Source organism: Chaetodon auriga, chromosome 1 (genome assembly GCF_051107435.1).
Source record: "Chaetodon auriga isolate fChaAug3 chromosome 1, fChaAug3.hap1, whole genome shotgun sequence".
Taxonomy (NCBI): Eukaryota; Metazoa; Chordata; class Actinopteri; order Chaetodontiformes; family Chaetodontidae; genus Chaetodon; species Chaetodon auriga.
Window position 1 is genome coordinate 17,738,927 of NC_135074.1, and position 27,382 is coordinate 17,766,308.

The 27,382-nt window shown below is 41.5% G+C and overlaps 4 protein-coding genes across 7 annotated transcripts; all 4 read right to left on the reverse strand.

Annotated features, from left to right (window-relative positions):
* Positions 1-1,048: 1,048 nt before the first annotated feature.
* tradd (tnfrsf1a-associated via death domain) lies at positions 1,049-8,420 on the reverse strand. Of its 2 annotated transcripts, none has more exons than XM_076737639.1 (5): positions 8,362-8,420; positions 4,617-4,773; positions 4,242-4,522; positions 3,551-3,698; positions 1,049-1,843 (listed from the first exon to the last, which is right to left on the reverse strand). In XM_076737639.1, the coding sequence occupies exons 2-5, from the start codon at positions 4,768-4,770 to the stop codon at positions 1,545-1,547; spliced, it is 882 nt and encodes a 293-aa protein (XP_076593754.1). In that variant the 5' UTR covers positions 4,771-4,773; positions 8,362-8,420; the 3' UTR covers positions 1,049-1,544. The 2 variants fall into 2 exon arrangements, with proteins under 2 accessions (XP_076593754.1, XP_076593745.1); XM_076737630.1 differs by lacking the exon at positions 8,362-8,420 and adding an exon at positions 8,022-8,171 and having other exon boundaries at positions 1,403-1,843.
* Positions 8,421-9,374: 954 nt separating this feature from the next.
* ogfod1 (2-oxoglutarate and iron-dependent oxygenase domain containing 1) lies at positions 9,375-16,403 on the reverse strand. 2 transcript variants are annotated; one of them, XM_076737661.1, is made up of 13 exons: positions 16,193-16,403; positions 13,857-14,002; positions 13,719-13,765; positions 11,831-11,931; positions 11,624-11,740; positions 11,430-11,521; positions 11,229-11,357; positions 10,503-10,616; positions 10,354-10,433; positions 9,993-10,240; positions 9,789-9,917; positions 9,646-9,704; positions 9,375-9,555 (listed from the first exon to the last, which is right to left on the reverse strand). In XM_076737661.1, exons 1-13 carry the CDS (start codon positions 16,350-16,352, stop codon positions 9,394-9,396), a joined length of 1,584 nt encoding a protein of 527 aa, XP_076593776.1. In that variant the 5' UTR covers positions 16,353-16,403; the 3' UTR covers positions 9,375-9,393. The 2 variants fall into 2 exon arrangements, with proteins under 2 accessions (XP_076593776.1, XP_076593768.1); XM_076737653.1 differs by having other exon boundaries at positions 9,789-10,240.
* A 670-nt stretch (positions 16,404-17,073) lies between these two features.
* On the reverse strand, positions 17,074-20,527 carry nudt21 (nudix hydrolase 21). The gene is made up of 7 exons (XM_076727513.1): positions 20,224-20,527; positions 19,110-19,310; positions 18,966-19,029; positions 18,791-18,880; positions 18,540-18,615; positions 18,280-18,394; positions 17,074-17,693 (listed from the first exon to the last, which is right to left on the reverse strand). Exons 1-7 carry the CDS (start codon positions 20,343-20,345, stop codon positions 17,672-17,674), a joined length of 690 nt encoding a protein of 229 aa, XP_076583628.1. The 5' UTR covers positions 20,346-20,527; the 3' UTR covers positions 17,074-17,671.
* An 839-nt stretch (positions 20,528-21,366) lies between these two features.
* On the reverse strand, positions 21,367-26,430 carry LOC143318975 (uncharacterized). 2 transcript variants are annotated; one of them, XM_076727530.1, is made up of 8 exons: positions 26,253-26,430; positions 25,258-25,361; positions 24,648-25,113; positions 24,444-24,536; positions 24,322-24,358; positions 23,993-24,064; positions 22,485-23,885; positions 21,367-22,384 (listed from the first exon to the last, which is right to left on the reverse strand). In XM_076727530.1, exons 1-8 carry the CDS (start codon positions 26,349-26,351, stop codon positions 22,092-22,094), a joined length of 2,565 nt encoding a protein of 854 aa, XP_076583645.1. In that variant the 5' UTR covers positions 26,352-26,430; the 3' UTR covers positions 21,367-22,091. The 2 variants fall into 2 exon arrangements, with proteins under 2 accessions (XP_076583645.1, XP_076583637.1); XM_076727522.1 differs by having other exon boundaries at positions 21,367-22,387.
* Between the last annotated feature and the right edge of the window lie 952 nt (positions 26,431-27,382).

A 27,382-nucleotide genomic window follows, 5' to 3' on the forward strand; every position in this document is an offset into this window, starting at 1 on the left:
ATACATAAATGTGTAAGAAGGATTGTCATGCTTTAGCTGGTCTAGGTGCAGCTGATTTAACCTACTTCTTACTGCTGGGCTGTTTAATCTGTACCTGTGCATCATATTTTACAGAATGACCATATGTTTTGTAAATTAAATCTTATAATCTGCAACGTAACTACAGCTGTCAAATAATGAGTAAAAAGTAAGGAAAACCTCGCCCACCTAAGAAATGATGGACCAACTAAAAATAATAATAATAATAATAATAATAATAATAATAATAATAATAATAATAATAATTTTGTTTCAAAGCCACTTGTCCTACACTTAAACTTATGTAATACTTTGGAAAAAATATAATTGGTCTTATGTAATATCAGATGTGTGTAATATCAATATTTGTGAAAGTGTAGAATTTAACCTCTCCATTTGTGTCATAAACCTCCAAAATTCCTAGAAATATTACTGAGGACAAAACCTCTTCAATGGTGGGTACAGCTCCAGTTACAGTCGAGATGCAGAGAGATGTGTGTTTATCATAACTTATAAAATGTATGTCTACGTTGGGGGTTGCGGCCATGCCATATAGCAGTAATAAGTGTTTGTGTGTGTGTGATAAAAGCTTCTAATCCACACATCACATCTGGATGGATGGTCAACTGGAGTAAAAAAAAAAAGGAGGGAGGGGTGGGATTTTATAGGGGACCCTGGATGAAAACCAGCAGAGGAGCTCGACCTGAAGAGACTCCATCCATCTGTGAATTTCCTCTTAGACAGCCAAGCTGAGATAAAACCTCCACACACATCTCAGCTGCAATCTCCACCTCTCTGCCCCGAAGCTCCCACAACATGACATGTGCAGGCACACACACACGTTCAGCGACAACATCAGCAATCAGCATATTCTAATCAGCATGTGCACGTGTGTGAGTGACAGGGAGTGATGGTAGGGAGGGAGGAGGATTAACGCTAAATTATACCTGAGGGAATTTTGACAAAATTATGTTTTCAGTTTTAATTACACTAATGCATCAAACACAAACATGAAGACTTTTTTTTTTTTAAACAACCATTTAATTTGTATGGACCCATTTCGTAGAAAAAAAAAATCAATAACCTTCAGTTGTGCACTCATTAGAAACAAGACCCAATGGGTTCAATCTGTTATAAAGCGGAAATACAAGAGGAACATGATGAAAACAATGTCACCAGTGTATTAAACTCAGGACAGCATACTTTTTTTAACAGTGGTGGCAGATCATTTCATCTAAATGAAAACAATAATACTAATAATTGTAGAGCAAATCAAAATATGAATCAGTTCTCACAGAGATGTTAGCATGTGTTCACACAACCTGTCTGAAACACACACACATGCACCTACACACACACACCCACACACCCACACACCCACACACAGGAATGATTTTGAACATCAACCAAAGACAAACATACTGTATATAAAAGCAGACAGGACAGAGTCAACCACTCCTCAAGAAGAGAGGACCCGTCCTCCTCAGTTTTCACAGCTCATACACGCAGAACGAAAGCATACAGAGTTACTCTCGTGGCTGTACATCCAGAATATTTTCAGCCAGGCTGGTGAGTTTGCAGTCCTCCAGTGCTTTGACCAGCCGGCTCAGCTTGGCTGCTCTCCCCTCCGCCTGGAGGAAGCGGCTCAGCAGCTGATAGGCTTGCTCATACAGCCCTTCTCTGTCGTACTCGTAGGCCAGGTTGTCTATGGCCGGACCCTTCAGTGCCCGGCAGCTCTTCCCCAGGGCCCTCCCTACATGCTTCCACTGGCGGCCCACTCCATTAGAAAAGCTCTGAACGTCCGCCGCCGTCAGCATTCGGTCCTCTGACGGGCAAAAGGATAAGGGATGAAGGAAAAAGAAACATTAACGTAAAGTGTAATTAATTATGATTACGTAAACTTAGGTTTATAATCATATGTATGAGTTAACAGTGAACATTTCCAAGAATAATTTACAGACTTGCTGCACACCTTAACCTAAGGACACCAACAGGATTGATTCTATATATTAGGCCTGTGAAGCATTAAAACAGCATTGATTGATTTTATTTGGCCTCTTGGGGACAGTGATACAAGCTATAAACACAACATTTCCATGTTATCACATGTAAAGTCGTCATGGAGACCCAGTTGCTGTTTAAACACCCTGCAGACGAGGAGGAGCACCAGCAGTTAACTGGAGTTTTGTTTGTGTCTGATGTTCCTCTCCTTTTAGCTCTGATTTACTCCCCAACAACTCCTGAGGGAAATATCTGGCTCCGTCGCTGCCAAATGCTTCACTATGTTCACCAGCTAGTTGCTAACTTTGTCTATCTGCTGTTTGGTGCTGAAAACAACACAAATGAGAGGAGTGAAAATAAACTGAAACACTAAAGTTGTGGGTCATAAAACTAAAGCAATGAGCTGAAACAAGCTGAAATGCTGTTCGGAGACGGAAATGCAGAACTGGCTGATAATTCTCTGCCAGGATTTTCACTACAATCAGGCCCCTTCACATCACCTGCAGACATTTAATCCATTGTGGATACCAAAATATTGATCGGCACAGCTTTATGATTGTAAATGTGTGAGGGCCTCTCTATCTTAAATAAAGACAGAGAGGCCCAAGCGTTTGCCTGCTCCTCACTGTTTAAGAATCAGAAACCAGAGCAGCTACTCCTGCTGGAGGCCTTAGAGGAGGCACTCAGGGAACAGAAGTCCCTCATGCCCCGATACAGTGTCGAAGGAAGCTGAATCTAAATTGACATGAACTGAATCCAAATATTAAATTAACTCAATCAGAAATCAAATTAACTTTCAAGACACTGTAGTCCCTCATTGGTTAATGTTGATTCGACGGTTCAACGTGAGGTCGACAAATTTGAATCAATGCAATCCAAATACATTATCATAGACTGAGCATCAGTTTAGAAAAGGCGGGATTGAAGAGACAGCTGACAAGCGGCACTGACTCCAAATGCTGTCAGAACATCTAACACAAGGTGATCAATCAACAAATGTGGATTTTGTGAAAAAGATAACATGAATTTGGCAGTGTCTTGCATTAAAAAGTTGCTTTTTGACTGCAGACCAACAAACCTCAGATTGCTGAGGCCTGAAAGAGTTCAAAATAATACGACCTCTAGACTGTGTGACAATGCAGCACTGACACAGCTGCTGGTATAAATAAATGCAGGGTGATGCTCACTCTCACAAATTATGTATCACCAGCAAGCTTCACTTTAACACATTACTGTCTGGACGACAGGAAATCCATTTAAAACTGTTGGGTTATGCTTTGTAAAATGTTTGGAAGTAAATCTAAACACACAAACAACTGTGTAGTCATTTAAAGTTGACAGCATGGCTTGTTCACCGTGTGCTTCTGGGGAATCTAACAAACAGCACCAAGCACCTCAAAATGAAGAAAAAAACCTCTTTGTGTGATATAAATGCTGTTTTAACCTGTTTTGTGACCTCTTAAGGCCAACACTTTGTACACCACATAAGACTCGAAAGCAGAAAAGCAGAAAGAAAGTCGTCTCGACTCACCGAACACTCTGTTCTGAAACTTGAAGCAGTTGCTGGGGACGGGAGACTCTTCCTGTGTGATAGAGGCTGACTGTGGGGCAGAGCGAAGGGCCTTATTCTGCAGCAGCTGTTCCAGATGATCGATCTCCTCATCGCGCAAGCGCTCCGGCTGACACAGAATGACAAAGAACGTGTGAGTGTTTGTTCTGCCACCCCCCGGAGTGACGTTCCTGAAAAGCTTCACTGCTCTTCCCTCCTCTGTTGTTCTCTAACTGAGGTCTTTATTCATCGAGCCTGTCAAGACATCATTTCACACGTCCTATTTCTACACAGGATACTTGACACTTTCACTTTTTATACCAACAGGAAGTCATACAATCCAGTATCAGATGTCAATTAAACTGCAATTCCAGAATGCCAATTAAACTTAGCAGAGGATGCAAAGTGTTTTTCTACAGATTTTATTCTTTTTTGTTATTGTTGGTCTAGCTAGCTACTTAGCGAGATTCATGAAAAACAGCAACAAGCGTGGATGAGAGCAACAAAAGCTGTATAGGTTGTTATTATAATAATAATAATAATAATTCTTAAACTGACTTATTTCTTTGATTACTGTGAAAAACTATCCGACAAAGTACCAACTACTTGAAAATTACACAGGAGCTCCATCTCAAACGGCCAAAAAATGTACAAACAGAGACATCCAGTGTACCTGTGACAGGTGGATGTGCTGTAGGCAAAGTTCTAGGTTGTCCAGACAGAGATCCAGGATGTATGTGCTGGCCTTCAGCTGGGTTTCCACTGTGAGCTCTTCGGGAAGAGCAAGAAGCCGGCAGGCGTGTTGGGAGAGGGACTGACGCACTGTGCCAGAGCTGTAGCTCTCCAGGAACTGCTGACAAGCGGCCACATCCACAAACTTCACCTCCACCCCCAGAAAGGGATCAGCATCATGGACCTTAAGTATCTCATAACCACCCAGACCTCCTGCAGAATCTGACCATGGAAAAGACATCCAAGAAAACGCATTTGTCTTTTATCTTAAATATTATACTATACATGCCTGATACATGCTAACTAGACTGCTCACCTGTGAGTGTCAGCTTGATGACTTTGAAGATGAGGAACTTTTCCTCCTGCTGGTCTTTGTAGAGAGAGAGCAGGTTCACAGCAGGACAGAGGGACTGCAGAAACAGGACTGCACAGCCTGTCCATGGCCCACCATCCACAGTCTTGTCTGCCATTCTCTGAAAGTAGTTTTGAAGATAACATCAAAAGGATCTTTTGTCTGATGTGCAGACAAGGACGAGAGGATCATTATCTCCCCTTCACTCTCCACGATCCTCTTCATAACATCACACATGACAACATTGACTGAGGCTAAAGATGCTTACTTGTGTCATGAACCTGAAGAAAAAGATCCCTTAACCTCACACAACTTCAAAGTGAAGGCCTCTGTAACACTGGGAGTCGTGACGGTCCAGAAGTTACCGAGAGAAATCAGGACGACACTGATTTCTGTGGCGTATCCTTCACTTCACTGAGTATATGAATATGTGGAATTGGCTTTTTCAGCTCTGTCTTTTCTTATTTCAATTTCACTGTGTTTTCAGCAGTCAGTGAACTGTTGGCTGGACTGACAACGTCATTTATTTTCCTCTCTGTGTTTATTTGTAACATCTGTATGACTGTTGGCATAGTCTTACTCTCATCTGTAAAGCGGGGTCAATCAGTACAATTGGCTTTGATAGAAGTGACTGCTTTTTTTGTTCCTTTTGTAATAGATTTTAAGGATTTTCGAGAAGGGCCGCTATTACATAATGCTACAAACATTACAGATGATGGATATCATCATCTGTAATGAGACCTAAATAAAACTAAAGCCAAGAAAGGATTAGGGATGTTGCAATTCAATATATTCATGATTATATTCAATATTTGACAGCAGTGTGACAATTTAATTCATTTTCAATAATACACTTTCCTATTGTGTTCAGCTGCAGTTGATCTTTGACTGGTTTAACATTTCAGATGTCAGAATGAAGTCTCACATTGTTCAAGCATTAGATCTCACTCATTTGGATTACTGTCCAGCAGTGTGGGACAAGTGCTTCAAAGAAAGACAAATAAAAAACTACAGTTAGTGCAGAACAGAATGGGGCAAATGTTGGAGTGGAATCACCAAAAAGTCACTGCTTCAGCTTCTTAAACGTGTAGATTTGCTGTTTACTACGATTAAAAATTAAAACTATTTGGTCTGTTATTTGAAACAAACCATTAATCTCATCACCTTTGGCTGTGTTACTCTGTGATGGCACTTTTCAACAACTTCTTGATATGTTGCACACTCCATGATCAACCCATTTATCAATCTGCAATATTAAAAAAATATGTGCTGGCAAAATCAGCTGTACTGTCTCAGTTACATAACCATGGTACTGAACTGATCATCAGATTCTGAACCTGAGAAATGACAAAATGTTTGACACACCTTTCCTTTCATCTGAGGCAGGTGATACACTGAAACTCACTCTCACGATCACTTCCCACCAAAGCGATGAGCAGAATGCACCATGTAGCCTCTCTAAAATTAACTGCCAGGACCAATGACAGCCAAAAATATGTTTCCTCCTTGAGTTAAAACCACTTCTCTCCTAGTGGTCCATGGTTGATGTGGCTTCACTCCACTTTACCCTTTTTTACCCCATCCTCCTTTTGAAACCCTCATTACATAAAAACATGTTTAATCTCAGCCCTCCCCTCCCCCAGTCCAGCCCCTAACTCCTGTTCTCTGAATGAACAACAAAGCCTGCTAGCTCACTCTTGGTGTTGTCTCCATGCTCAGGATGCAGAGCGCTCTGCATGGAAAGAGCATCTCTGAGCTGGATTATATGCATGTCCTCATATTTCACTAATACATAGTATGCCTGGCTGCTGGGCCTACAGGAATGCCCATAACTTAGCCAGTATGTAATTATATGCTAGCCTATCTACCGGTACTCTGGAAGTACACTGTGAGATCTGTTCACCAGCTGTATGAGGATTAAGTGATCACAGGAGCTTAAAATATATCATTTAGCTTTTGCTGCCAAAAGGCAACCTCTAGTATTCCCTGGACAGCTGAAAGTCAGGAAAAAAAATATAATAAAAAAAATAGTTGATTCACACAAGGACGTTCTTCCACAAATTAGTAATTTTATCTTTTTGTGATGATGCGAGATGATGTGTGTTTGTGTTTTGTCTAGTTTGTGTCATTGTCTTTAATGCTTTACAGCTCCAGATGTAAACTAAACAGACCCGCAGATGATGGCTTGAAATAAAGGAAATCCATGTGCCATCCAATGAAATAAATTGTTAGGTTATCACTAATGATTATTTTCAGGGTGAATTAATATGTTATTCATTGTTGTCATTAAAATGTCAGGTAAGTTTGAAAAAAAAAAAAAAGCACATTATAATTCCTCAATGTTCAAACTGATTCAATTTGGCCTGACCACCAGTACAAAACATAAACAATTTTTTGCTTGATGAAAGATATTGTTTTTTAATCCATCAACAAAATCGTTGCCAATATATTTCCTGTTGTATCATATTCATTCAAATTGAGGCACGTGAATACGCAACTACCTTGAATAGTAAAATCAAATAATGAAGTGGCACTCCTTGTGGTTACAGTAAACTTCAGAAAATCCAAGAAACAATACTAACAACAGCTACTTCGATTGCGTCTGTGCAGATCAAGCAGAATAAGTGAAAACAAATGTGTAAGTGGAGGGTGGGTGTGAATGAATACTCAAAAGTTATATATACATAGAAAGAGTTGATTGGTGTTACTGTTCCTCACAAATTAATACAGCAGCTTCATTAAGGCAACTCTACATGTTACAATCTGAACTGACCAACCATAATGGTCTGTTTTATGAACTGCAAATTGACAGACGAGGTAAGTGACAATAATGAACTACATCAAGGAACCTATATTACTGAAATATGTGTACTTAAATAATTAGCCAACTAATCCAACAAAATAAAGTTAGATTTCCCTGTATTATATTGGCTTTACACAGAATGAGTGCCCGTCAGCTGTGTCTGTGTGTGTGTGTGTGTGTGTGTGTGTGTGTGTGTGTGTGTGTGTGTGTGTTGTTTTTGAGACAGACTTTAAAAAACGTGACCCTGTCCTTTAAAGGATGATTTAACTGCTCGTGCCTTGTAGGCCATCATATGTCCAGTGACCTTTCTAAAAACCAAAGCAAAGCTAAAATTTGTTTCGCAGTTTTTCTGGAGGCATTTTTTTTATATAATAACTCGGGTGAGAACAAATAGCCAGATTGTACTATAATTTCACGTGACTGTAACACCAGAGTGATCGATGTTTTTGCAGAGGACGTGTAAGCAGAGTTTAAACAGCTGGCCTAGCTAAAGACGAGGTTGCTAAGCGACCCACACGTACAGTACAGGTGACTTTCGGTTTGAACACGTGAAGTTTGCTGGTTACCTGCCACAGGTGAGGATTATTTATCGAGAGGTTTACAGCAGCATTAATTCGATCAACCGGAGGTAGCACCGTCCATTCATAAATCGCAAATTTCAACAACTTGTGTAAAGACATTAAACAGTACTCGTGGGTTAGTATGAGAATGCAGTTCGTGTTGGTAAACGTCCCGTACAGTAGACCCAACTGCCGTAAACCTTCGGACGCGGCTCTCGACCAAACGGACTACCGGAGTGTTTACTGGACAGCTAAGAAACACGGGACCCGGCACATGTGATGTGTAACTGGTCATTCTTTCGATTTCCTGTAAAGTAATCCTTCGTTAAACTTGGCACAAACTTACCTTGAAACTTTCTTATATTGTTCGGTGACGCTTCCTCCTGCGGGATCACACCCACTGACACAAGTCATAACTTCCTGGCCCCCCATTGGCTGAACAGGAATAAAAAGAACACTCTGATTGGTGGAAATCAACATGCCGCCTGGGGAAAATCGTGACAGGAAGGAAGTGTTTTTTTGTTTTTTTTTCAATTTAGGACTCCATAAGCAGGTTCAGTTACATATTTTGAGCAATGAGCATTTCATTGTACTGATTTTTTGCTACCGAAACATAATCGTTAATGTCATGGCTAAAACTGATGAGAGTTAAAATAATCAGTGAAATTGGACAACTAGGAAGTGTTTGAGGGCGACAGACTGCTTGGTCACTTGACCAAATCAGTGGTACTGTAATTTGTGGGAATATGATACTGTCCCTTTTAACAACTATCGATCGACTCCTCTTTTCTGACAGACGTTTGAGACCCGTGCAGTCTTACTGTGCTTCTATAAACAGTTACTGTTCATGTAAGCCAACTGCTGAAAACTCATAAAAATGCGCAGCCAATTAGTTGAAAACTAATCAAATATGTTGATCCCTGAATTAATCGAGGTAATTTATGAAGTTGTAAGGACTTTTAGTTTTCTTTTTATGTGAATATGAAATAAACATCTGTGAGATTGTGACTTTTGGTCAGACAATTATTCATTATTTTGTGATATTTAGTGTCAACTGCAATAACAATAGCAGTGGCAATTTAACTGAAGTCTTCCATTTGTAATTTTCATAAAATGAACATGTGCTGTAAGAAGGCAATGATGTAACTGAGAAACCTCAGCAGACTTTTTGTGGACTGAGAATTTTCAAATACGTGTCTTAAAGTTTCATTGACACATCAACGTGTCCTTGAGCATAACACTGAACCACAAATAGCTCCCACAGAGTAAATGAATGTGGATAAAACTAATCTATGTCAAGCGTCTCTGTACACATCACCTTAGGAAGAAAGAACAAAGATTTAAAGAAGCACACGCAAGAAGAGATATACATGTATCTTTATTCATAGTACACAAAAGAGAAGTCATACAATGGTCTGCAGGTAGAACTGTTATCAGACTCAGAGGAGCTTTTATGGTTGACGTGTTTGACAAATTTGAGGGTTTCTTTGTCTCTGTAGACGAGGGCGAGACAATTGTCCTCTGGATGCACTGTCAGAAGCTGCGATGAGGAGGAAACCAAAGCAATGATGATCACTGAAGCATCACCCACACATGTACAACTGCACTTTTTACTGTAGTCAACACTCACCTCCTCATCCTCTTCATTAGCAACGTAACACGTGAAGCCCCCAAAGTCTGAGTGCCAGTCTATGGAAGACAATTCAAGAGTTGTAACAGTGACAATACTGATTGACAATTTGAGTGTGTGTGTGTGTGTGTGTGTAGACTCACCTGCACTGCAAAAAGGCAGAACAAGGTCCAGAGCATACTCTGCTCGTGCTGCCTCTGCATCATGCAACAAAGTGTAGCCGCCATGAGTCCATCGACGCAGTTCACCACAACACGTAGGTGTGCTCAGCTCTAAAGAACAAACAGAGGTCAACACACACGTACACACAGCTTTATAGACTTGTGGCTGAAGAAAGTGACACACACCTTTCTCTCCGCTTGTATCTGCTGATTTTGAATTGTCAGAGGACCCCGTGGCTTGTTCATCAGACATGTCCTGCTTCTCCACTTTCTCTTCACCTTTATCCTCATCGTCATCATCAGCAGGACACAGGTAGTGCAGTCGAAGGCCGGTGAAGTTGGAGAGAAGCAGGAAGAAGGCCTCTGAATGAAGCAGCTCCCAACATGCACTGACACACTGTGGCAGAGTATCCAGAGACGCCACTTCGTAGCATCTAAATTCAAATACAGTGAATGTAACCACAGTGTTAAAATGTGCTCCTCAGGACAGAACACATCAAAAATATGAGCTGTTAACAAGTGAAATGATCTGTGAAACGTGCCCTACCTCTTATTAGGCGGACCTCTCTTTGTCCACTGAATCTGAGTGAGTCGCAGTGCCTCACTCACCTCCCTGAATTTCTCCTCCTGAGGACAGACACATAATCAGCCAACAAGAATGAGAGGACGCATGAGAGGCAGTAAAAACAAAGTTACCTTGAGAAAATCTTTGAGCTGGATTTCAGAGCTGTCCTCAAACTCCTCCTGAATCTGCTCCTGATGGGATATGTCCAGGTAGACTGGATTGACCCACTCCAGGAGCAACGTTTCCTGTGATGAACACAGCAAACACGTCAGCAGGAGCACAGGCTGTCCATTAAATATTAAGTTGGAGCCAGCAGAGGATTAGCTTAGCTTCTATTCAGGAAGTCACTGTTCCCAGTCAAGAAATAATGCAGCACATAACCTCCTGTAAGACTGGAATATGATGGTTTTTTTTCCTTTTGGTTTTTGTACCGATTAAACAAATGAAACATAATGTTTAATTAGTGAGATTTAGAGGTGTTTGAAGGTGTATTTTGTAACATTTGGACAGAGCCAGGCTAGCCTTTTCCCCCTGTTCCCAGTCATTATGCTAAGCTAAGATAATCAGCTGCTGGCAGTAGTTTCAACAGACAGATATGAGAGTGGTATCTTCTCATCCAAGTCTTGACAAGAAAGCTACTAAGTGCATTTCCCAAATTTTTTAAATCTCATTATAAAAGCCGCTCCTGTCCCAACTTGTTTGAAACATGCATTAAATTCAGAAGAAGCATATTTACAACAATCAATGAAGCTGATGGGGTCAAACATTAAATATATAGTTACAATGTCCTAACTTCTTTGGAATCAGGGTTGTTAAAAAAACTGAACACATCTTTGTGCATATTTGAGCAGACTCACATCTCTTGGTAAGTGCGGGCTCCGAGGAACAGGGGCCTCTATGTGGCGAGGAGGGCGTTCTAAAGACGGCCCGTGAAACCAGCCGCTCAGAGACAGACGACACTTGTCCTCTGTAAAAACCTCTGATACCTGAACAAACACAAAATCCATCTGCAATCAAAGGTACACCGTTGATGAAAAGGCATGGGCAGTTATTCTTACTTGGTGGAAGGAGACTGGAGAAACTTCAAAAAGGACGAGTGTGTTCAAAGAAGGTACAAGCGACTTCACAATACTCTCCGGTTGGAAATTACCTGAAGACAAAGATGAAGATTATATAAGACTTTGTCTGACTGACTGTTGTCTAAAAGCAGAGAAATACACACACACACACACACACAAAGTGGGACGCTCACTGTCTGTTGAGTAAAGGTCGAGAGTTCCTCCGTCACTGCTTTGCCATGGAGGCACCAGATATAGGATGAAAGCCACGCGCCTGCCCTCCAATTCATCATCATGACACAAAAGAACATCTGGAAAGAAGAGAGAATGTGACATATGTAAAAAAAGAAAGTCTGAAAAGAATGTGATCAAAATAACCTCAAAATATAAAAAAAGCTCACCCGTGTATTCGTATCTGGCACACGAAATATCCACTGTGGGCTCCAGTTCAACCCCCAACACTTCCCCGAGCCAGGAACGGAAACGCCCAAACAGCGCCGCCCTGAAAACAGAGACACGGATTAATGCAAACTGCACTTCATTCACCGTGTTGTACAGACAACGGCAGTAGAGCTGAACCTTTGACCGAGTAATAAGCCTCACCACACAGACCGAATGTTCGACCGCTTCAACCTACCATGACATTTTGTTGTGATGTAAATAATAGATGATCACAAGAGGAGGCCGTCATTGTACATCTAATTATGGTATTTATTCTCCAGGGCTTTAGAAGGCGTAACACTGTATAATCACAAGTAAGCATTAAGAAGGAATGACGTGTCTCTCCACAGTAAACACAGGTTGTCATATTCAGAATTTACAAAACTAAACATTATTTCTAAATAAAGGAGAGGATTGTACATTGTTTTGCTATCTGGGTAATGTTTGAGAGTCAAAGGTTAATTTTTCTTGATTTATACATTGGGATCTTCATTTTTCCTGGAGCCTGCTCAAACACTGAACCTCTGAGCAGGCGTGGCAGCTCTTACTACTCCATAATTCAACAATAACAGCTTGGTTTCTAGACATTTGTTTGAAAGCCCCAACATTTACACTGCTGTAATATCCCTGTGTACCAGACTGAATGAGGCACAGTCGTTCCGCTTTAACAGGGATCGCCTTGTGCTCACAGGTGATTAACTGCAGCAGAATCCATTTTCCATTAAGTTTACTGTACAGTCCCTCCATGCCAAATGTTAATGCTACCTTTCAGAGTCAACAGCACTAAATGAAGGAAACACACTTATTCAGAGTCAGGCGTAATCTCTGGCTCCACCTGGTGGAGCTGATGAATAAACCCCAACCAGTGGGCTCACCTCAGCATTTCACCCTGGAGAGTCATGTAATGCTCAAATAAAACTACTTATTTTAACACACTTAACCCCAGAAGCTAAAATGCAGAGCCAAATGATAAAAACAGATTAATTTATGTCAAGTGTGTCTTTGTTGAATCTGGGACTGACAGCAATTTGCTCTCTAATTATTTCCCCAAGCAAAAGGTTTTACAATATTTATATGTGATAAATATATAAATAATATAATACATATAAATATATAATCATTTATATAACATTCTCAGAGCTGAGATCAGCAGTGAGTAAAAAATACTGAATTTGAACTGTTCTCTCAGGATGAGATGCCAGTTGATTAAAGCGGTTTAAAGCGAGAAAGCTCACTTTGTCCTTTAAGAAAAAATATCGTATCTGTCACAGTGGACCAGCAAATATGCTTAAAAGTGATGCATTTCTTTTTGCCGGGTGGGAAAAACGAGCAACACAATCAGAATGACCAACTGAAAACAAAACCTGACTTTCGAGAAAGGCGGGTCATTGTGTCAGGTGGGAAATATTGATTACAGAGGACTCCCAGAAGGTAAAATGTGCTTTAAATAACAGTTTCTCTGTCTGGCAGATCAGGCAGTGGAGCTGCTGAGATCAATTTTTCCATTAATCTCCGGCTTAGGGGTTCAATACGAGCTCATGAGAAAGACAATAAGACACCAACTTGCTTGAGTATATAAAATTGTGTTACACAATTGACTGAGTCTACCAAATGAATATAATATAAGGTTTTTAGCACTTTATCTCCCACCTGATAGAACGAGCTAAATCACCTCAAAGTACTTTTCCTCCAGTTGCAGCTCCTGATGAGAGATTGTCAGAACTCCAAGCACTATCCACACCACCTTTCTCTATGACTATTTATCTTACTTCATAACTCTGCTGCAAGATATTCCTAACAATACGTTACTGTCATATATAATACACATGTACAAGCTTTTTAGTTTACCTCAGTCCTGTGATATGCGGCTCCGTTCTCTTCCTCAAGTCATCTGACTGCATGGGAACAACAACAAAGTGAGGAAGATGAGATACCAACACAAAACCACTGGGATAAATGAACGAGAAGGTCGCTTTGACAGACAACCTGTTTGAATTTGTACAGATCGTTTGACTTCTCGTGGAAGGTGAGGCCCAGCAGTTCTCTCTGGAGGTTCTCCACAAAGGTCTCGCTGGCGAGGAAGTTCCTGATGATGCAGTGAGGGAAAGGGTGGCAGTCCAGCTCCAGATCCCCTACACGTAAACAACAAGACATCATGTGAGTGCATGAGATGATTCTTGCCACAAACTTGACTATGAAGAAACAAACTCTTACGAACAAAGGTATATTTCTATATTACACATTTCAGGTGTGACAGGTGACATGAGATCAAACAAAACAAAAAAAATCTCCCTCGATTCAGATCCATTCTTCTATTAGAAGACTGTGCAATGTAACAATCTATACAATGAGAGGATGTAAGTATGTCTACCATCAGAGACTATGACCTTTTTGGTTAAACTTTAAATGCCTCTAAATGTATTAAATGATTGTGAACAATGCTGCAAAGCAACAAGCAAGACTGTTTCATGTAATTACGGTCTAAAAACAGATTCCATGAGCAGTTTCTTGATTGACTTTTCTGAAAACTCGCTACATCATTACACATACGGGTGTATAAAGTAGTAAATTAAGTCTTGATGGTCAAGATGGATTAAGTTGTTATAAAAGGCTAAAAACTAACACCACACCAAAACAAAACATGACCTGGTCAAGTGGCTGACGGTGGTTTCAGCAGTTTAATCGGCCGGTTTTCTATGTGCGTCACTTCTTTTAAAGATCATCTGCTTCACGTTTACTTGCTTAGCTGCTGAGTTTATGATCTACCAATGTTGTGATAAGACAAAGAGACACAAGCTCCGACAGACCAGGACTCAGAGTCTGACTGTAGGCCGATTTTATGGCCGGTGACCTGATGGGGTCCGTAGGAGATCTGTTGTCCGTGTATTAGTGTTGTCTCGTTCGCGAACGTTTCGTTCAAAAGAACGAATCTTTTAAGTGAACGTACTGAACTGCATCACTTCCTCAAGTGATTCGTTCGTTTCTCAGTTCACTTGAACTGTCAGCTGCGCCGCCTGCCTGCAGCGCCGCCTGCTGACGAACGAACTGTCAGCAGTTCAACTGAACTGAGAAACGAACGAATCACTCGACGAACGAACTGTCAGCAGGCGGTGCTGCTGACAGTTCAACTGAACTGAGAGACGAACGAATCACTTGACGAACGAACTGTCAGCAGGCGGCGCTGCTGACAGTTCAACTGAACTGAGAAACGAACGAATCACTTGACGAACGAACTGTCAGCAGGCGGCGCTGCTGACAGTTCAACTGAGCTTGAGGGAGGGACCGCGCGCGCCGACTGCGCCGCGTCACCGACGCATGAATCCGTGGCAAGTTGTTCTTGCCAGAAATACGCCACATTCAGTCACGTTTCAACTTCATTACGGCGTAAAAAAACGCCGTTTTTTTCAGATTTTACGCCGTTTTTTTACACGTAATGCGCAAAAAGAACGCTGTTTTTTACGCCGTAATGAAGTTGAAACGCGACTGAATGTGGCGTATTTCTGGCAGGAACGGCTTGCCATATGAATCACTCAGGGAACTACACTCTCCTGAATCATTTTCCTCTGAGGGATACACTTTCATGGCGACCGTTGTTCCCCGTTGTTTTAACAGATTTAGTTTCCAGATAAACAAACTTAAAACGTTATGCTGGCAGTAATGAGGAGCGACGGAGGGAGATGGGGGTGTGTTGTGTTCAAGTGTACCTCGGAGAAAACTAACTTTTTTTTAAACTCTGCTAAATTTGCCACCGCAACAACAGTACAGTAGGACACAGCATGTAACAAATAGTGTATAAAACCCGCAGTTTGAGAAAACGCGTGACTGTCTGATCATCTCATTGCGACAATTTGCGAGGGAACGGTGCATATTCAGTGTGAATCCTTCACTGAATGTACTGTGGGGTATACGTTCAGTGAACGGATCACTCACTGAGCCCAATTTGCCGAGTAGACCAGTTAAATAGCATACCATAGGACAGGACACTTAAAACATCATGATTTATAATATAGTTATATATAGTTTTATATTTACAAATGTGTTTGTCAAAGCAACACAGTCACAACACTCTCGTCTCCCGGTCCTGGAAGTTGTGCACTGAACTGAAACTTGAACCGTTCAGCCGTATATCAGTTCAGGAGTCGCAGGCTCCTCCTGCCAAGCACTGAATGATTCGGTGATTCAGTGAACGAATCTTTTGAACGAATCTTTCTAGTGAACTGATTCTAGTGATTCAGTACGTCTAAAAGAACTGGCGTGCCCATCACTACCGTGTATTGAGCAGTGGGTTAGATTTATCGGGTCACGGTGGGGTCTTCACTCACCCTGTCTGCAGTGAGTCTTCTGGCTCCATGCCGCATTCACTGCCTTCTTCACCTGCTCGTCCTCCACAGCTGAACAAAGTTCAGCCGTTTCTTCGCAGTTCTTCTTCTTTTTCTTCTTCTGTGTTTTGTTATTCTCATCCTGTCGTCGTTTAGAGGCCATTAAACAAACTGTGTGACAACACTTACGTTAGTAACGTGTGTAGGTGTGAAACGCTGCCTGTCGCGGGTAAATGACGTTTAGCCCTCGTGCATTAAGCCCTGAGCTGAGACTGTCAGGCAGCATTGGCAAACTGACAAAAATCCCTTTCTACGTTAAATTTAAGTCTTAAAAGTCAGTAACACGGGTAAATCTCATTCATAAATGTTAAAAAGCCCTCTGTAGCTTTAGGAGGGATGAAGAATGGAAAATATTTTCACAATTCTCCAAGCAGCCAGGTCAGACTATCAATCAAATCATTTCTCTTTAAAGAGGATAATTTACCCAGAATATCTTTCTGGAAAAAAAATCCTAAAATTTGCATGTTTGTAGCTTTCACAACAGAAAATGTTAGATTTGGAAAATGCTGGTGTTTATTTGCTGCACTGAACACATCTAACTTTAACCTCGACATAACTGAGCAACCAATGAAATTTATCAGGGCAGTACCCAACTAGCTAGCTAGCTGTAAGCATCACACATGATCAATTCTTCTGTCTTCTATTAGGTGAAATATTTTGGTTTTCACATCCACTTGATGCATGTTCACTGGAAATTTGATGCCCATGTTTACAGCTGATTAGGAAGTGCCTGCCTCTCTCTCGGTAAACGTACTGCAGGAAATAAAAACAGATGTGAACAAGTAAACATGTGACCATATAAAACAGCAGCATATGATTGTTTTGTCATTAGAATTATTATTCAACATTATCATTTTCTGTTGTAACCATGGAACAATTTAATATAACGCCTCCATCTCAGTCTTGAATTATGTGATCAGTAAACTAAAGAAAATACCCAAAATTAAAATGACTTCTCCAAAAGGTTTATATTTACTTTGAAATTGTATCAGTCAGCCATTCACTTGCTCTTTGAACTTTATAAAAACATACTCAAAGAACTGCTTTATTAAAAAGAAAAAAAAAACACAGCATTGTTACAGGTTAAAACAACAGGAAACTCAATGATGCAGTTTGTTTAATCAAACATTGGTCTACTCCGAGAGGACATAAAACCAGGTTCTCATCACACTGGAATACAGACTTGTATACTACAAAAACTAGTATTTTAAGATTTAAAAAAAAAAACAACCAACACATTTTCATTTTCTTCCGACAGTATAAACACCCTTGTGAACTGTCAATATACCTGACATGACAAGCTTTTGTTTCGTGAAAATTGAGCTAAAGATGAGACCTTTTTTTCCACCACATTGTCTCTCATCTTCCCTCAGACGGGGCCGCACTCACAGAGACAGCCAGACAAACTTCTGTTCACCCAAATCAGTTGTAAATGAAGTTGAACCTAAAAAGAGAAATGATAATTATCAAAAATTACATTTACAACCTGTTTACTGACAACAGTTTCACAATCTGCAAAATACTCTGTGTGTATGCATACAGTATATGTCTCCTTTATCTTAAATAAGCTGTAGTGGTAGGTCTAGTTTCTGAATTTGGTGGAACTTCAGCGTTGTGCTCAAACACTTCAACATGATGGATATCTGAAACGGCTCATCAAAACACAGTGGGAGTCTTTGTACTCTTTGTGCTGCCCTGCAGCCTCCAGCTGAGGCATAAACATGCCAACAACTGACCGCTTTCACTGTGTTCACTGGTGTTGATGAAATGTTTAGCAGGCTGTTACATTACAAACATGAGTGTAAGATGGTAATTTGTTAGTTTAGAAATTGTAGGTCATAGTACACAGGCTTGGTCAGTAATTTAAGATAATAAATCCTTGAGACAGGCCATTAATGGGATGATATTTCTAGCAATTCAGTTTTGTACTTATTTAGCTACTGTGACAAGGAACATAAAAAATGAGTGTTTCAGTTACATTTCGACTGTTTATACAATGACCAAACAAATGCAAAAAACATGAACAGTACCTGCTCAATAGCTGTGGTAGACTGGAAATTATTGGTCCATATCCAGGAGCGTTGTCATATAGTTCAAACAACGGCGCTGCCACCAGTTTATAGTTCTTGGGGACAGCAAACAGCGCTGAAGAAACATGAATCCCAGGTTTCAAAACAAGAAGCAATCATAGCAGTCCTTTCATGCACACCACTGGGTCTACCATTTTTTTCTGCTAAACTTCAATGCTAAAATATGATCATTTCAAAAGTTAAACTGTGAAAATACTGACCTTTTTCCTGCAACTGAACCAGGAATAGTTTCTTGTGTTCCTTAGGTTTGGTGATGTGAGCTGGAATATAGGGATACTGCAAGAAAGACAACATCTTACAGAAAACTCATTTGTAATTCCTAAAAAGCTAAATAGTTTGGACAACATAACCTAAAGAAATAAATGGACTATTTGTGTGTTTGTGAAAAAATTTCAAACTCCAGTCAGAGGGGACAACAGATGCTGACCAGGCTGCTTCTGTGTGTTCTAACCTGTGGAGGCTCAAAGTTGGGGCGCCACCAGTTGCCAATACAGTCATCAATCACCCAGTCCTGTTTCACGCCATCCTGCCGTCCGAGGATCTAACATTCAAACAAAAGTTAATACACATAAACTCCACAATCACCAAAGCAACAAGAAGCTAAAACTGTGCTGTGATGTAGAGACCTCAGTCATCAGGCGTTTCAGACCCTCCACCTCATCTTCTCCAGGACTCAACTCTCCCCCGGGCCTGCCGGAGAGATGCAAACTATCAGACAACTGTTTGTACTGCAGGGTTCATTCAGGAGCCTCTGAACATTGACTACTCACAGTTTGAAGAAAGTGGTGCCCAGCTGCAGAAGCAACACATGAGGTAGCCTGTGTTCGTGGACAATGAGAACGCCCTCCACTGTCCTTCGCATTCCCATTTTATCAAACTCTTCCCGCATCCGCTGGAAGCGCGCAGCCACCGAGCTGTCCTTCTCATACAAAGGCTCCTTGGTGCCGAACGTGTAGTTGGTAAGAGGATACCTGAAGTGAAAACGCACACATGCAAAGACATTAAGCATGGCCAAAGATGGTAACAGCTTGGTTCATACCTACATACAACGTAATGCTGTGTTATACAAGCTAATAATAATAATAATAATAATACAATTTTAAAAGGCTGCAACAGACAATTATTATTTAACCATCCTTTCCTTTTCTTGAATTGCTTCAAAAATCTATAATAAGTCACTTTCCAGTGCCCATTAGGCCATTTATCAATCATTCCATAACTGACTAGAGCTGACAAAAAATTACATTCACAATTAATCTGTTGATAATTTCTCCATTAATTGTGGGCAGTATAAAAATGTAGACGTGTGTTGTAATGTGTATTACAACTTCCTAAAGTTGGCATATTGAAACTGCTTGTTTTGCCCAGCCGACAGTCCAAAAGTCAAAGACATTTAGTTCGATATTACAGAAGACAAAGAAAACTTGCATGTGCTTCCACCTGAATGGCTGACACTTGTGATTTGAATTCAGATAATTCCATTTTAATCAATTATAAGAAATGATGTGACTGCTGAGGGAAATAAACTAAATAAACAATGAGTACTACATGCTCGACCATTAAGTTAACACCACATATGATATATATTTTTTTTACATTTCCCACTGATACTTTAGTCTACCATTCCTGGCAAAATAATACACACAACACCAAAATGTGACCACATGGCTGACATTGATGTACTGTCAAGCATGTTACATGTAATCAGTATAGCCGAGCTCGAACAAGGAGCCGAATTATTCTAGAAACAACAAAAGACAATTAGCTAACTGGGCTAACATTAGATAGGCTTGATATGATTGTCGGTCGTCGGTCTAAGTTAACTAACCGGCACATTTTGATAGTAAAACCAGCTAAATTGGCACTATTCCCCCATGAACTCACAGGTTGATGGTCCTCTCCAGTGTGAGCGGTTTCGCAGGCCCGCTGATGTATTTGTTCCCAAACTGAACGCCACTACCGCGCGGCCAGCCCGTAGACGAGCGACTGGGGGGCACAATCGACATTTCTAACGCGTGCACGACGAGGCTAAATCCTCCTGCAGATGTAGTTCAGGTGTTTGTTAGTTTGAAACACACAGATTTATCTAACGCTGGATAGCAAAAGCAATTCTGTGAACAATTCACAACAATTTGTCTACCGTCGTTTCCCTCAGCCCTCCTCTTCCGGGTTCAGCGTGTGGCTTTCTGGCGATATCCCGGCCAGCGACCCCTGCTGGTCAGGATGATAGAAAAAAAACCATTTCACCTTATGTAGTTTTAAATTGGAGGTAATTGCTGTAATTGCTGTTTAACTGTGATTGATGTTCGTGTATATATAAATATGTATATAGAAATGTTAATGAAAGATGTTTTAAACAGATGTATGAATTTTATCAACCAGGCCTCAAACTTGCCCATATTATATCGGTCTGTCTCCAATAATGGACTGATTCCCTCTTTTATTAGGTAAAGGAAGAAAGGAAGTTTCTCAGTAAACCTTTTACTTCAAATTATACTGCACCACAGCGAGCTGCACAGCCAGTGCTCTGCACTATCATGTATCGAAGGGCTTCAACATGTCTACAATAGAACAAGGTATAATTTTAGTGTAAATGTAGCATTAAAACAGGAATTACTCATACTCAGGTGGATTTTATTTCTTTATGATATTCACACTTATTTTTTCTGCTGAATAACTCATACAGCTGCCATAGTTTTCTGTTTTTCAGTCACACGTAAAAGAAGTCCCTCTGTACTTAGACTGGGCTTAACACTCTTCACTTGGAGCTGACCTTTCATTGGGTTACCAGGGTGTCTGCCTATCTGCATCAGCTGGCTTGAATATCTAACATATACAAAATCAGCATGTATTCATGATCAGCTATACCAAAGCATGTGGCCCAATAGATCAAGACAGTGCATTCTATGAATTTCACTCTAGTTTTCAACATTTTGCTCAAAAACTGACTTCTAGTTTAACAAACCAAGTTATAAATCAGACTGATTTTATTTCCTTATTGAGACATGGCTTAATAAGGGGAACATATATGGCAACTTTTATGTTTAATGTTGTACATGATCCCTTACAAAACAGTAGTTTGACAAAATACCTTAACTCTGCTTACTGGCTTCTTCCAGGCTTTCAGCAATATCTCACAGTCTTCCTCATCAGATGGACTTTACTCAACTGTCATAAGGCAAATCTGGCACCAAAGACCATTGCTGGACAGAGACAATGATATAAGACCACCTGTGATAACTGAGAGATCTCCATCATAACTGTGGAAGTCCATGAGCTCCAGCAAAAGCTAGCAAGTGTGCATTGAGTTAAGATGTTCTTGTCAAAAAAAACAACAACAACAAAATGTTAGAAATTATACATAGACAGACATAAAAAAGCAGAAGGAATGACTGAGTCAATTCAATATTCCATTTAATAGTCATAACTATGTCTCTTATCCATCTATTGTAAACATGGTGTATTTTACCACAGTAGTTGTCTTATGGTACATAATCATACGTGCAATGCAAAAATTCAAACATAAGTTAAAAAAGGACAAAGACACTGCTGGATTTGTTGATTACATCACACCAAGGGGATCTCAGTTCTTTGGTCCAGTGGCCCACCCTATGTGGTGTGCTGCTGTAATGTGGTGGTCCCTGTAGGAAGTGCCATGGATCGTCTGCCCCCCCACTTTACCCTTTACTGTGGCCTCTCCTGCCCCTGTCACAGTAGTTGGTCCCGTATTTTGCAATTTCACTATTTTTGAATTACTTTGCAGCCACTGACTTAGTTTCTTCTTGTTTTTTACCTTCTATCACCCCCTCATCACTAAACAGCTCGCCGTCTTTCCAGGATGCAGGTTCAGCCATTCCCACTTCTGTTTTCACTGCATCTTCTTCAGGTTTCACACTCTCTTCCTGCAATTCTTCCTTTATCACTTTGCTGTTGACTCGAGCTGGTTTTTCCTCTTCATTCTCACTCTCCTTCCCACCATCAATGACTTTCTTGCTGTCATCTGTATCGGTTTGCTTGATCTTCTGAACCACCTCAAGCTCCTCATCTACTGTTGACAGAGGAAAACCACACCATTCAACATATACTAGAGAAATACATGCATGCATGAAAGCATACATTATATGCTCACAGAGCTTAAAACGTACCTGTCTCCTTCTCTGCAGGCTCTACACTAGATCTTTCTTCAGAAAATGATTGTAAATCATTGTCTTGGCCTGAATTAGAGGGTGCTGGACCAGTCAAATAGTGAGAAGTAGCACTTGAGTTGTCAGGAGTGGGGAGGCCAGAGATAGTTGGTGAGAGGGTAGTGCTGACGTTGTTACTGTAAGGTGGGTCTGAGTCAGTCGGGAGTGGGGAGCTAATTGCAGCTGCGGTTGCCGAACTGGTGGTGGAAGTGGTATCTGCACGGTTTAAACTGGTGGTGGTGGTGGTAGTTGTGTCAGTAGGGTTTGTTTCACTGGAAGAAGTGGAGGGGGCAGAGATATCGGCAGGGCTAGGAGTGACTGAGTGAGTAATGGTGGAATTAGAGATAGAATCTATGCAGTCGTTGGGTGTTGGGCTTGTAGTAGTGGGAGAAGAGGTGGAACTGGTGGGAGGAAGGGCAGAAGGGACCAGGGAGGAGGAAGAGGTAATGGGGGCGTCAGGTGTAATGGTATCACTTGACACAGGCAGTGGAGATGTTGTTTTAGTGACTGGTGAAACTAAAGAGCTAGCAGAGGTGACTGAAGTGGAATCATCACTAGCTTCAGTAACTGAATTGGTGGTAGCAGACATATCTGATATGCTGGTGGAGGGTAAAGAAGCTGTGGTGACAACAGAAATAGCTGCATCATCGCCAGCAGCAGGAGTAGCATCAACTGAGGGAATACCATTTGGCTCTGGGAAAGTCGATTTAGTTGACAGATTTGTTGATTTTGTGGAAGCCGGGCTTTCATTGCAGGCCTCAAAAACAGTATCTGAGGTGGTAATGGAAGGCGTAGTTATTGTTGTGGAGTTGGAAGTGACAGAGAGGCTTGGAGTAATGGACTCAGAGGAAACGGAGGTAACTGAGACAGTGGCGGGGGGCTCTGTGGGTGTAGTGGTGCTTGTAAGGGTTGTCGGAAAGGTAGCGGTGGGTAGTTCAGTGGTAGTAGCATTAGCTTCAGTGATAGAGGGTTTGCTGTTGAGCTCTGTAACATTCGTGGGTGTTGTAGCTGCTGCAGTAGGGTTAACAGAGTCAGTGCATATATCTGAGTCAGAGGGCAGTACAGTACTTGAAGGGGAAATCGTGAAATTGGTTGAGTCAGGAACAGAGTTTGAGATTGTCGGTATAGTAGGAGTGGTGGTAGCAGTGAGGGCAGGAGCAGGGGCTGATGGGGTTGCAGTTGGAGTAAGTTTAGTTGGTGTGTTTGTCTCCCCTTCCTGTATTTGGGCTAGCTCGTTCTCAGGTGTGTTGCGGCCAGATGTTGTGGGGGGTGGACCTGGCTTGAGAACTGGCTTTGGAAGCAAAGCGGGTTTCCCGGCTGACTCGTGAGCTGACACACTTGGGCGAATTTGATGCCTTGTATCTAAAGAAAAAAATGAATGTGCAAATTATTTAGCTTGTCATACAAATATGATATGAGTCAGTGAACCTGGGCATGTGCCTCAGTGTGTGTGTGCATGTGTGTTTTACCTGACGACGCAGACATCGTTCGAGGTTTTGTGAAAGTAGGTGGTGGCTCAGGTTTACTGTCAATGATAGTACCTGAGGCACAAAAATCATTTACAACCTATTATACAGGGGGAATTAATTCATTATAATGTCCCTTTAATGGATGGAGAACAGTCTTATCAGCCCAAAGAGATACTGAATCATTTTAATGGAGAGCTGATCCATGTCACAAAGTCTCTCACTCTGAAACGAATCCGTCACCTTCAAAGATTAATTTTGCTTCATTAACACTAAGCTGGAGCACAGCAGAGTTTGATCATATTAGACATCAAATAGATAGAAGAATATACCTTCAGATTCTGCCTTTTTCATCTCTCCCTCCTGATTCTACAAGAATAAAGAGGTATTTAAACACCTTTGAAGACTACACAGAATCACATGTATCTAATTGCAGACATATACATTCACACACCTGTGTCTCTCCTGGCTGGGCTTTGGAAACTCCAATACGTTGAAGCATGAGATGGAGTTTCTGTTCAAAGCTATGCTGGCCTTCGAATTGTTTCTGAAATCAGCAACAGCAGAATGGTGAGTGCTATTCAAAACATACCTATTGTACCTTAATATGTATAAGACTTTATTAGACTATTAAGACTTAAACTCCGCTAACACTCACCTTTGCAGTGTTTCTGGCATTAGTAGTCCCTGCTGCGGCTGATCCAGACAGCAAAATGAGAGACTGGGACTTCCCCTCTCTGAGAGCTCGGCGGGGAGGCACCGCTTCACCCCTTAGTGGCGGAGCACCAGAAACAGGTGTCTCCTGAACAGCTGACTCTCCAGAAACAGCACTGGGATGTTCTTTCGCTTTCTCCTTTTCATTTTCCCTGTCATGCTCCTTCGCTCGTTCCTTTTCTTTTTCTTTCTCGGCTCTGGCGACCTCCCTGAGCGGGCGGATGAAATCAGCGATGGAGGCCTTTTTGGGACGCCCCTCTTGGCTTGCTTCTGATTTCAGACCTCGTCTCTTTTTCAGCGTAAAGAAATCACCAAGCTTCCTCCTGAGTGTTTTTGTCTGAGGTGGACAGGGGACAGAGCTGGCAGGAGCCACTTCGTGCACTGTGATAGATTCTTCATCTTGCTTTTTCCTGAATAAAGGATCATATGCAAAATCAAGACTGTGCCTATCCGGTTGTATCATATCAGTTTATCAAAGCAGTATTGTTAGGATCTAGATGAGATGAATATCAAGGAACTGTAAAGAGGCTAGTGTGGCAGCTGGTGATACTCACAGTGTGTCAGTAGGAAGTACTCTCTTAGTAAAGAACTCTTCAACTCCTTCATCCACCCTCCCCATGAACTCAAGGGCTTCATTTTCACTCTCAATTATTGTCTCCTAATTTCCACACATATACACAGAAAATGCATTTCATTCCAAACATCAAACAAACTGATGCTGAAGAGCAACTTGTATCATATGAAACTTTACATTACATAACCCTCACCTTTGAAAAACCCACACACTCTGGCACTAGTGTTTCTTCTGCCTCTATAAGTGTATTTTGGTTTGAATCTCTCATCCAGTCATGCTACAAACCAGCCTCCTGGGAGTCAGTTGCTCAGTAACGTACAATAGGGGGGCGTCACTGGATTTTACATGCGGAATGAAAGGAGGATAACTCATTTTGCCAATGTAGGTAATGTGATATCCAAATTGCAGCTATACAGTGTTGCATCATCCTGATCATATTAACATCTGTGCCCACAAGTAGCAATAAAAGGCAGGAGGTTGACTGCAGAACGCAAATTTAGCAGAAGTCACCGTTACATGATATCCTGTCAGGGGAATTGCTTGAAATTTGTCTCCTTGGCCATTGGCTCCAAGGGAGTGACTATATGTCTACAGCCTAATCGCTCTGTGACAACATGATCAGCTCAGTGGAAAATGGAGATGATCACACACACACACTCTTGATACAATCGTATGAACAACATAAAAATGGCACTAGCTTTTTCCAGAGAGAGCACGAAAAGACATTCAGTCAAAAACCAAGTGTGGGCTCTTCAAACAGCCAGTGACCGGTACAATGGGACTGCCTTATTCAAGCAGGGACCAGGCATCTTTCACAGCACTCCCCCTCCGTCCTTCCCTTCCCCCTGCCTCTCCCCTCTGTACCCTATTACATCTCTCCTCTCACCCTCCCTTCCATTTTCTCTCCTCAAACACACACCACCTTTCCCTCACACTCCATCTTTACAAAACCTCTCTGATGCTCCTTCACTGTACCTGCGGTCTGCTGGGACGATAGTTCAGTTTTTGTCGGTGGGGTCTCGGTCTGCTCTGGGTGTAGTGCCTGAGCGCTGGTCCGCCCAATGGCAGCTCCATTGGGGAGACACGGCACGCTGTTGCCGTGGAGCTCTGTTGCCGTGGCTCTGTTGCTGAGGCACCGTTGCTAAGAGCACGAGCAGCAGTATGTAATGCCTCCACTGAGGTGGGAGGGGCCAGGCCGGCTAGACTGACAGATCTGACAACAGAACCTCGCCTTTCTCTGCCCCCTCCCCTCCGAGAGGAGAACCATGAGAAAAAGATGGTGATAAAATAAGAAGAGGCAGAGAGAGAGGAATAAAGTGGTCACATGTGTTTCATCCATGCATCCAAGCCTATGATAAGTGCACATATCTGGATATACTGCAATGGAAATAGGTGAAATGAACAAAATGTTCTATTGGTTATGTAACAAATTAATAATTTATTTTATATGCGGAAAAGATGCTCTGAAATGCTGGAAGTGAAAGGCTGACCTGGTAGATTCTTTTAGCACCAAAAAAGTGTGTAATGAGACACTACAGTTTTCTTGTAAATTTCAAAGCGAGATGTCTCACCAATAGCTGGCTACTATAGAGGAAACTGTCCAAAACAGTCCTGAGAGGATGGTTAGAAGCCTTGATAATGAGCTGTAAGACTTGTTCAGAAACCATAAGACACACCCACAAGCACCAATCTTCATTATACTACTAATTCACATGAGGGCTTGTTTGGTAAGTTTCATGGGAATTGGGTTGCCTGCTTTGAATATTTCAGATGAAAACCTGGTTTCAATATTTCGAGATTTTCATCCTGGTTTGAAAGACGTATCTAAATGTATCAGTTACACACTGGCTTCATTGGCAGAGTAGGAAATGCTCAATCGACTTTGATTTATGTCTACAATAGTACCTGTCCAAGCACACACAATTTCTCTGGGGATGGGATTTATTTTCTCTGTGACTGCTTCCTCTCCGAGCGGCTAACTCTCAGCTCCACATAACAACCCATAAATAACTTGTTTTCCACTTATGAACCCATGTCAGGTTTTCCACATGACATTAGCTATTCCAGTGCTATAGTGTAGATGTAATAGACCTACTGTAGTTCAT

Bases quoted from the DNA above. Each gene is read 5' to 3' on its own strand.
- tradd (XM_076737630.1), bottom strand. From the start codon at position 8,135: ATGTCTTTACACAAGTTGTTGAAATTTGCGATTTATGAATGGACGGTG. The intron at 4,774-8,021 runs GTAACCAGCAAA...AACTACTTTCAG, and splicing joins ATAATCCTCACCTGTGGCAG to AGAATGGCAGACAAGACTGT. The intron at 4,523-4,616 runs GTGAGCAGTCTA...TTCCATGGTCAG, and splicing joins CATCAAGCTGACACTCACAG to ATTCTGCAGGAGGTCTGGGT.
- ogfod1 (XM_076737653.1), bottom strand. From the start codon at position 16,352: ATGGCCTCTAAACGACGACAGGATGAGAATAACAAAACACAGAAGAAG. The intron at 14,003-16,192 runs GTGAGTGAAGAC...GTTTACGTGTAG, and splicing joins GAAGACTCACTGCAGACAGG to GGGATCTGGAGCTGGACTGC. The intron at 10,617-11,228 runs GTGAGTCTGCTC...TGTTCATCACAG, and splicing joins GCCCGCACTTACCAAGAGAT to GAAACGTTGCTCCTGGAGTG.
- nudt21 (XM_076727513.1), bottom strand. From the start codon at position 20,345: ATGTCGATTGTGCCCCCCAGTCGCTCGTCTACGGGCTGGCCGCGCGGT. The intron at 19,311-20,223 runs GTGAGTTCATGG...TTTTCACTTCAG, and splicing joins CTGGAGAGGACCATCAACCT to GTATCCTCTTACCAACTACA. The intron at 19,030-19,109 runs GTGAGTAGTCAA...TCTCTCCGGCAG, and splicing joins GGCACCACTTTCTTCAAACT to GCCCGGGGGAGAGTTGAGTC.
- LOC143318975 (XM_076727522.1), bottom strand. From the start codon at position 26,351: ATGGAGCTGCCATTGGGCGGACCAGCGCTCAGGCACTACACCCAGAGC. The intron at 25,362-26,252 runs GTACAGTGAAGG...TGTGGAAATTAG, and splicing joins ATCGTCCCAGCAGACCGCAG to GAGACAATAATTGAGAGTGA. The intron at 25,114-25,257 runs GTGAGTATCACC...TCCTTTATTCAG, and splicing joins GTACTTCCTACTGACACACT to GAAAAAGCAAGATGAAGAAT.